Here is a 10,368-nt window from a genome sequence, read left to right on the forward strand (position 1 = left end):
TTGAGTAAGTTTTAGGAGGCAAACTGATTGAATTTATGGAGCTGAACAATCTACAAAACCCTGGAAAAAACAGTGTCAGGGTGGGAATATTTTGCCTTTCTCAGTTGCCTGGCCACTAAGACGAGACTGTTGAAGTTCTAAAAAATAAATAAAATGCTAACATGACTTACACAGGCTTTGCAATAGTATTTCATAAATGTGATCAGAGCATCACAGCACATAAAATGTGAAAGACATGAATAACTGGAAAAATTGGGAGTTGGATTTACAACTTTTTAACTTACATCAAAACTTGTAGATGTAAAACATGCCATCTCAGTGCCTCCATAGTAAAAAGCTCAGTTCCCCAAGGATCAGTACTTCCACCCCTTGTTCTTCATTCTTATATCTGACACTGATGCAAGCATGAGCCATAGTTTCATATCATCCTTTCCAGACAATACAAGTATGAAAATCACATCAACAAGTGATGCGGAAAGGCTGCAAAGAGACATAGACGAAGTCTTCCACTGGGCTACCATGAACAACCTGCTTTTCAATGTGGATAAGGTTCAACCCCTCCTGTATGGGAAAATGAAATAAAAAAAACAGTACAGAATACCAGACAGACAAAGACACTATCATTAACCAGATGAATTATGTGAAAACCTTGGGGTAAATAATGACAAATGACCTAACCTTCAGCAAACACAACAAAAACAAAGTTGCCTCCTCCAACAGGTCAGTGGGGGGGGGGGGGAGAAGAGAGAGAGAGAAGAGAGGAGAGAGAGAGAGAGAGAGAGAGAGAGAGAGAGAGAGAGAGAGAGAGAGAGAGAGAGAGAGAGAGATTTTCAAGGCACTAATTTTTTTGCAAACTGAACATCGTTGAGTTCTTATGTCACTCTATAAGGCAGGCGAAAGTGCAGTGTTCAGAGATCTTTAACAACCCATATGAACATAGTAAAGGAACTAAATAACTGGAAATGGGTGATATCACTTAAGGTAATCTCCCTGGAGGGCAACACAGATGGAAGAGATAATATCACAATCTATCCCTAGAAAATCCCAGCTTAAACTCAGAAAGAACATCCTACTCAACTACTAGCCTCGTCTCAACATTCAGCAGCCACTGTCTTTCACCAAACCAAAAATGTGCAGTTCACATCAACATCTGAGAGGTGTCCTTATAGTACTTTCTAAGCATTTTTCTAAACTTTTTTGTAATTCTACAACTCAAGTTATTATTTTCAATACCCTTATAATGGAGAAGAATAAGAAGGTACATATAAAAAGCAATATAAGTCATGAATGAAACATTATAAATGGCGATGTTGATGCTCTCTCTCTCTCTATAGGTAGTAGGCAACCACCAACCAGGGAGGTTCTACCAGTACTACTCATCTAAGTAATCAGTGGTAGGAGGGTTACTGACAGGCGTAGAGTTTGCCAGCACTTCATAGCATTTCAAGTTTTACTTCTTTGGCTGAAGATTCATTTTTTCTACTTTACCAATATCTGAGCTGCTGGCACTCAGTCTAAAGACATACAATATTTCCATCTCAATGATGAAAGCTGACAAAATGTAACATACATGAGTGGTTCACTGCAACTCTACATCTTCCTGCTGTGGGGGCTAAGCACTAGCCCTGCCTTTTGACAGAATCTAATTGTAAGTACTCAAAAGTAAGTAATTAAGTTCAGTGTTTATTGTACTACAGAACAATCATTCACAAACAGATATATGAAAAACATGATTTATGGATGAAAATAACATCATAAATCACAATAGCTTGTAATGGTCTACGTGCAGCTAAGCAACAGCAGTGATCACCGTGGCATCTAGGGTGACTCACAGGTTGATTTAAAGGTTAAGCCTCAGTTCATAAGAAAAAAAAATAATGATTTTGATATTCTTTGTGCACCTAATCATAAATAAAAAAGCTGCAATCACTTTGTATACTAGCACTGAGGATGGCCAATCTAGTAAACTATATTTTTTCCTAAATATGCAGTGGTTAACTTTTGCTTAAAAAAGTTAATGCATTTCTTTGTGCAACAATTCCTACAATAAAAATCCTTTATCTTTCGTACACTGGGAATGCCATAAATATCAACTGCACACAAGAGTTAATGAAATACACAGTCTGACTGGGGAGGATAGATGCTGGGAAGCCAGATGAGATTGCCACTGGTCAATATGCATCAATGCTTAGTTTTCTAACAGATAAGTTATGCAGTATCAACCAATTATAGAAAATAATCTACAGCCTGAAATGACCTTTATTTCTCTCTCTCTTTGTAACATATACCCTGGCCAAGTCTTCAAAAGAGTTCAGAAAATGAAGAAACCAGCCTTGAGAGAGTCCAGATTAAAGAGAAATACTGCATGATTCTACAGCACACCAATTAGGATCACTAGTCCAGAGTTTTCTTGTTTTAATAATACTCCTCAGGTACCTTAGCATCTAGAAAAATCACTAAATAAACACTGGGCTTACCTGCTCGTAAACTCTGGGCACGCTGATGGTAATGGTGGTGAAGCTGAGATCCAGGGGTTGGCAAGAGTCCACAGCCATCCAAAAGAGCATCCCCTTCAGGCTCAGTGCCAACACTTAGGCCACGGTCACATCCCTACAAGGTCAGAAAGAAGGATGCAAAATCATCAATGTGTCAGTAAAGTACTGTATACCAAAATGAAGTAACTACCAATATTCTAAGTAAGACACAATTATAATGGGGTATTACAAAGGCACACTTTTTCTGTTGATCAGATACAAATATTGCCTACAGAGAATCTTTACCATACTAAGATAATCAGTTATTGCATTCAATATGACATTACCAACACAACACCAAAAAGGTCTTCCAAAGAACACTGTTCACACTCACTCTCTAGCTGTCATGTATAATGCACCGAAACCACTGCTCCCTTTCCAAATCCAGGCCCCACAGAATTTTCCATGGTTTACCCCAGACGCTGGTTCAAGGCCCTGGTTCAATCCACTGACAGCACGTCGACCCCAGTATATCGCATTGTTCCAATTGCATGCCTTTCTTCCTCCTGCATGTTCAGGCCCTGATCACTCAAAATCTTTTTCACTCCATCTTTTCACCTCCAATTTGGTCTCCCACTTCTCCTCATTCCCTCCACCTCTGACACATATATCCTCTTTGTCAATCCTTCCTCGCTCATTCTCTCCATGTGACCAAATCATTTCAAAACACCCTCTTCTGCTCTCTCAACCACACTCTTTTTATTATCACACATCTCTCTTACCCTTACTTACTCGATCAAACCACCTCACACCACATATCATCCTCAAACATCTCATTTCCAACACATCCACCCTCCTCCGCACAACTCTATAGCCCACGCCTCGCAACCATATACCATTTTCGTAACCACTATTCCTTCAAACATACCCATTTTTGCTTTCCGAGATAATGTTCTTGCCTTCCACACATTTTTCAACCCTCCCAGAACTTTCACCCCCTCCCCCACCCTATGACTCACTTCCGCTTCCATGGTTCCATCCGCTGCCAAATCCACTCCCAGATATCTAAAACACCTCACTTCCCCCAGGTTTTTCCATTCAAACTTACCTACCAATTGACTTATCCCTCAACCCTACTGTACATGACAGCTAGAGACTGCGTGTGAACGAATGTGGCTTTTGTTGTCTTTACCTAGCGCTACCTTAAGCTACCTCTCGCCCATGCGGGGGGAAGGGGTCGTCATTTCATGAGTGGCGAGGTGGCAACAGGAATGAATAAAGACAGGGAGTGTGAATTATGTACATGTGTATATATGTATACGTTGAAATGTATAGGTATGTATATGTGCGTGTGTGGACGTGTATGTATATACATGTGTATGTGGGTGGGTTGGGCCATTTCTTTCATCTGTTTCCTTGCGCTGCCTCGCAAACGCGGGAGATAGCGACAAAGCAAAAAAAAAACAAATATATATATATATATGGGGAGCGGGGGGCTGGAAATCCTACCCTCTCATTATTTTTTTTTAATTTTCCAAAAGAAGGAACAGAGAAGGGGGCCAGGAGAGGATATTTCCTCAAAGGCCCAGTTCTCTGTTCTCAAGGCTACCTCGCTAACGCAGGAAATGGCGAATAGTTTGAAAGAAAGATATATATATATATATATATATATTTTTTTTTTTTTTTTTTTTTTTTGCTTTGTCGCTGTCTCCTGCGTTTGCGAGGTAGCGCAAGGAAACATATATATATTAGAAAAGCAAATGGATTTGTATGTAGCATTTATGGATCTGGAGAAGGCATATGATAGAGTTGATAGAGATGCTCTGTGGAAGGTATTAAGAATATATGGTGTGGGAGGCAAGTTATTAGAAGCAGTGAAAAGTTTTTATCGAGGATGTAAGGCATGTGTACGTGTAGGAAGAGAGGAAAGTGATTGGTTCTCAGTGAATGTAGGTTTGCGGCAGGGGTGTGTGATGTCTCCATGGTTGTTTAATTTGTTTATGGATGGGGTTGTTAGGGAGGTGAATGCAAGTGTTTTGGAAAGAGGGGCAAGTATGAAGTCTGTTGGGGATGAAAGAGCTTGGGAAGTGAGTCAGTTGTTGTTCGCTGATGATACAGCGCTGGAGGCTGATTCATGTGAGAAACTGCAGAAGCTGGTGACTGAGTTTGGTAAAGTGTGTGAAAGAAGAAAGTTAAGGGTAAATGTGAATAAGAGCAAGGTAATTAGGTACAGTAGGGTTGAGGGTCAAGTCAATTGGGAGGTAAGTTTGAATGGAGAAAAACTGGGGGAAGTAAAGTGTTTTAGATATCTGGGAGTGGCTCTGGCAGTGGATGGAACCATGGAAGCGGAAATGGATCATAGGGTGGGGGAGGGGGCGAAAATCCTGGGAGCCTTGAAGAATGTGTGGAAGTCGAGAACATTATCTCGGAAAGCAAAAATGGGTATGTTTGAAGGAATAGTGGTTCCAACAATGTTGTATGGTTGCGAGTCGTGGGCTATGGATAGAGTTGTGCGCAGGAGGATGGATGTGCTGGAAATGAGATGTTTGAGGACAATGTGTGGTGTGAGGTGGTTTGATCGAGTAAGTAATGTAAGGGTAAGAGAGATGTGTGGAAATAAAAAGAGCATGGTTGAAAGAGCAGAAGAGGGTGTATTGAAATGGTTTGGGCACATGGAGAGAATGAGTGAGGAAAGATTGACCAAGAGGATATATGTATCGGAGGTGGAGGGAACGAGGAGAAGTGGGAGACCAAATTGGAGGTGGAAAGATGGAGTGAAAAAGATTTTGTGTGATCGAGGCCTGAACATGCAGGAGGGTGAAAGGAGGGCAAGGAATAGAGTGAATTGGATCGATGTGGTATACTGGGGTTGACGTGCTGTCAGTGGATTGAATCAGGGCATGTGAAGCGTCTGGGGTAAACCATGGAAAGCTGTGTAGGTATTGTATATTTGCGCGTGTGGACGTATGTATATACATGTGTATGGGGGTGGGTTGGGCCATTTCTTTCGTCTGTTTCCTTGCGCTACCTCGCAAACGCGGGAGACAGCAGCAAAAAAAAAAAAAAAATATATGATAGAGTTGATAGAGATGCTCTGTGGAAGGTACTAAGAATATATGGTGTGGGAGGCAAGTTGTTATATATATATATATATATATATATATATATATATATATATATATATATATATATATATATAGTGTCTTTTATATCACCTCTCTCCATTTTGATCCTCCTCCCTTCTTGGGCATCAGGGGGATCCATGATCTGACCCCTTCCATGTAGATTTAACAGAACCTTCTGTTGCACTGATATACACTCTCTGAACTCCCTCTCCCAAAGAGAGTGATCAGTTCCATGTTGTTCATGAATGTACTTCCTCTTTGCTTCCTGTGCCCAATCTAATTCCTCTCCTGCATCCTCCACCACCAAATATCAAAAAATAACCACTAAATGATCACTCATTCCAACAGGAGCATCATATATGTTCTACTTCTATAATGCAGTGTGTAAAGACAAGGTCAAGTATAGATGGAATGTCATTTAGTGCAGCTTTCATATGCTCTATTACACAATGATGCAGAACGTTCTCCAACTTACTTTCAAGAATGTGTCCCCATAACACAGCATCTCCTTGGAAATCTAATTTCCCCAATTTATTTCTCTGTGACTGAAACCCCCAAGCATCAGTACTTTAGCATCTCTAAGGAGAGAGTATTTTGTTGCATCCTTCACCATGCTCACTGTTCCTTCATTATTTTCTATATAAACCTGTTCTGCTTTGTGGTAGTTCTTTGGAAGATCGTGCACTTCCCAACCACAGTAATCTTCACACTGTGTATTGTCTGAGGGCACTATCTACTAACATTTTCTGAAATCTAAAGGAATCACTTATAAGAGGAGGTGATCCACCTTGCTATTATAGTGTATCCCTCAGGACAAACTCAGAGTTCTTTGTGAGTTTCTTCACCAATCCCACAATGCCCAGGTTGCATTCTCATAAATGGTCCCTAAATTCTAGCTCTTTTCCATTTGCCACCAGGCTGTCTGCATTTGTACAGAGAACTTTCAGCCTAAGGTACTTGCTACTCACTAGTTCTGGCCTAGATGTGAGTGTTGTTCCTTACCTCTAGCATGATCCAACTACTCAATGATACAAAAAAAGGGCATGGTTGCGAGAGCTGAAGAGGGTGTGCTAAACTGGTTTGGGAACATGGAAAGAATGAGTGAGGAAAGGCTGACACGAGGATACATGTAGCAATTATAGGGGAATAAGTCTGTTAAGAAGAAGGTGCATGGGTTGAAGAAGAGTACAAGTGAGAGTTGGGGTGAGAATGAATCATTAAACTTTAGGGAGAATACAAAGATATTTTGGAAGGAGGTAAATAATGTGTGAAAGACGAGAGAACAAATGGGAACATCGGTGAAGGGGCAAGAGGGGAAGTGATAACAGGTAGGGATGAAGTTAGAAGGAGATGGAGTAAGTATTTTGAAGGTTTGTTGAATGTCTTTGATGATAGAGTGGCACCTATAGGGTGTTTTGGTTGGGGTGGTGTGCTAAGTGAGAGAGTCAAGGAGAATGGTTTGGTTAAGAGAGAAGAGGTAATGAAAGCCTTGCGGAAGATGAGAGCCGGCAAGACAGCGGGTTTGGATGGTATTGCAGTTGAATCTATTAAGAAAGGGGGTGACTGTTGTTGATTGGTTGGTAAGGATATTCAATGTATGCATGGATTATGGTGAAGTGCCTAAGGATTGGCAGAATGCATGTATAGTGCCACTGTACAAAGGCAGAGTGGATAAAGAAGAGTGTTCAAACTATGCACTAGCCCTGCCTTTTGGCAAGATGGTAACAGCAGTAGATAGAAGTAGTAGGCAGGATCAGTTAAGCATCAGCATTACAGAGAAATATTAGGCAGAAGTAGTAGGTGAGAGCCTCTGCAAACACTGTTCTAGACTTGCCTCTGCCAGTGACCTGTTAAGTGTGAGTCACTAAAGGATAAAAAGCAACACTGGAGTTCACTAGTTATGGAGACTCTGTTGCTATGGCAACCCCCTTGTGGGAGTTCCAATTAGAACAAGCATCAGAGATATAGATAAACAAAATATTCAAAATTGATAATCTTGGTCTAACAAGCTACTTAAGGATAATTTTATCTGATTTCACTAAAAAAATATATATGCAAACTTGTGGGGGTAATAATAATACCTTGATTTCTTCTCTCACTCTTTTTACACTGGACAAAGTATACAGAACCAAGCCTAAATTGAAATATATAAAAGTTAATGAAAGAGAAACTGAAGAGACAAGGGAAAACATTCACAAATTTTAGAGTGAAAAACCTGACTTTTAAAATATGCCAGGTCATAGTTCTTGGGAAAGACGATGAGAAGGTAGAGAGTTCGAAAGCTTCGAGTTGTTGGGAGGAAACAATTATCAATATGACCCACCATGAGTTGTCATTGGCCACACACTTATGTGACATAGCAGCTTGCTGAGGACTGCGTGGTCTAGCTGGTGGTGGGAACACACAAGAAGCCAACTCTTTGGAGCAAAAACCAAAGTAATACCTCTCGAAGAGGGAAAGCTAACCCTTAACATTGTGGCGTAGGGCAAGTGGCTCAAGTTTTGAAGTTACCCTGGGAGAGTTTATAAGTCACACGGCTTTTGAACCAACAGTGTCAAGTAAGGAGGATGCAAACCTATAGCCATCCTTGGTGTGAGAGCCTATACAATAAACTTGAATAGATCAATCCTATGTATAAAGGGAGCAACTGCATGGAGGAAAAGATATTTCAACATCTAACAGGAGTCCCAGTTTTCTAAGAGGTAGACTTATCTATTTCCATAAAGTTGGGTTTCCAAAATAGATTTGATGTTACAATAACAATGAAGTGTGTTCACTACACTGAGTCAAGAGGTAGAATTACAGAACTGTCAAAGGAGACTGGAAAATTGAGGAATTTTCGATAAAGAGAGGGGTAGATATTGGGTCTTGGAGGCATTAAACTTAACCAGAATTTGTCTACCTAACTGAAATATCCTGTCCAAGTCTGAGTTTACTGAAGTTGTATAGAACGAGTAAAAGAGGAAAGGAGCAGAATTGAAGGATTCACGAGAATGCAGCACATGCACAGGTGCAAGTTCAGAAGCACACTTTTAGTACACAGGGATGGATGCCATCAAGACCACAAGCCTTGCTTGTGTCCAGAGACAGAGGCACTTTTCAAACAGTCCAAAAGAAATTACTGGAAGGGGTATAAGATAAGTAAAAGTATGAGGTGAATTATTATTTCTTCTTCAGGCCTTTTAACATATGGAATAATGTACCAATCAGAATTGTTAAAAACCGTACCAAAGGAATGTCGAAGCATACACTTCATAAATGATTCACTTCAAATCCAACTCCTCAGCAACAAGAAAAATTTACAGGCTTTTCTCCTTGAAACATCTGTGTGCTTTATCACTCCTACTACACTATGGTTTTCTGTTCTTTTCCAATATCAAAACCAACCTCCTTGTTAGGACCCAATAATCTATTGCTGCATGAATTCATTTATATCATCTGTAAAGGAGTGCCAAGATGCACAAGGGTGGAGACTGACAATGGCAAGGATAATTATATTTGCAATACTACAATATTTATCATACAAAAATCATGTGCACATCATATGCATTGGAAGTGTACGGTATCCAACACTATTTCTACAGCTAGTTACGATGTTTCAGAAAACAATCTTTCAACATTAACCTGAAAAGTAATAATGTTACAAATCACATCCATTAGGTATATGAAAGGTCATGCATTTCTTCTAAGCCTGAGGTTAATGTGCCACAAAGCTGGAATTTTTCATGAACCCCTATTTCCACCAGACCTTCGTAGCAGCCCCTCCCTACTCTCATACAGCCTACCTCAGCTGCAGGACTACAGGTCTGCGAGAGAGCCTCGAGAAGTTCACTGTCTGTGTCCCGCTGCTGAGAGAGCTGCATCTCCAGTCTACATGCTCGGGTATGGAGTTCAGCTATAACCCTTTTTTGCTCATAGGTGAAGGCAGGATGGTGCAGGACCATGGTGTAAATAAGCAGCATCTCCTTGACGTAGTTCACATCGCAGTTGGAAGAATCCTGCTGGGCTTCGGCGAGGATCTGGTACAACAGAGTAGAACAAGTATGATTCCTGGAGTTAAGCAAGGCAACGAACACTATCAGTTTGCTACGCGTCCTTACATCTAACAAATTGGACAACCGGCTTATTTCCTGCGCATTGTTTGCCTTGTATTCAGCTTCCCTGAGGTCATGGGAGTCCCTCTTGCCGAGGTCTTCCACACATGTGCTAATAAACCTTAGCTCCATTGGTAAACACATGTTCAGCAGGCCACATAGCAACTCGAGGCGGCGGTGTGGCTCATTGTTCTTAAACCACAGACACACCTCATCCTTACACACCATTATGGCAAGAGGCTCACTCTGCGTGTCTCACTTCGCTGCCTGGCATGCCTCACGATCCACCAATGTTACGGAAATTTCCACAGTGACAAACTTCATCTTAATATATAAGTCGCCATTTGCACCCAAATGAAAATGTTCCAACAATGGTTGCAATGCTATAATACATTCTTCTAAAAGAGCGAGTTTCCTATGTGTCATTTCGTTCCGTGCACTCCTACCGTGCTTAATTTGCATAAAAAAGGAGTTAATGATATCAAATGATCTTGGGATTTTCTGATATCTACAATGAACAAGTCAAAGTAAATAAAACATTCGACAATACAGTTCCAGGCGTACCAACGGCTCAGAAATGTCGTCCAGCCACTACACATCGTTCGTGAGGCACGCCTACTACACTCACCCCACCCGACATTTTCCAATTCCTCGTAGAAACACGCCCCTTATCCA

General features: G+C 40.9%; 1 protein-coding gene across 2 annotated transcripts in view; it reads right to left on the reverse strand.

Moving 5' to 3' along the window:
• LOC139759479 (uncharacterized) overlaps positions 1-10,253 on the reverse strand; it is a 41,523-nt gene extending 31,270 nt beyond the window's left edge. The window contains exons 1-2 of one of the 2 annotated variants that reach the window (XM_071681652.1): positions 9,385-10,253; positions 2,478-2,610 (exon numbers count right to left, since the gene is read on the reverse strand). In XM_071681652.1, the coding sequence (XP_071537753.1) occupies positions 2,478-2,610; positions 9,385-9,921 (670 nt within the window). In that variant the 5' untranslated portion in view covers positions 9,922-10,253. Of the gene's footprint in view, positions 1-284; positions 531-2,477; positions 2,611-9,384 lie in introns of those variants that run through there. The other variant, XM_071681653.1, reaches the window with a different exon arrangement.
• Positions 10,254-10,368: the final 115 nt, after the last annotated feature.

Source organism: Panulirus ornatus, chromosome 33 (genome assembly GCF_036320965.1).
Source record: "Panulirus ornatus isolate Po-2019 chromosome 33, ASM3632096v1, whole genome shotgun sequence".
In the NCBI taxonomy this organism is placed as follows: domain Eukaryota; kingdom Metazoa; phylum Arthropoda; class Malacostraca; order Decapoda; family Palinuridae; genus Panulirus; species Panulirus ornatus.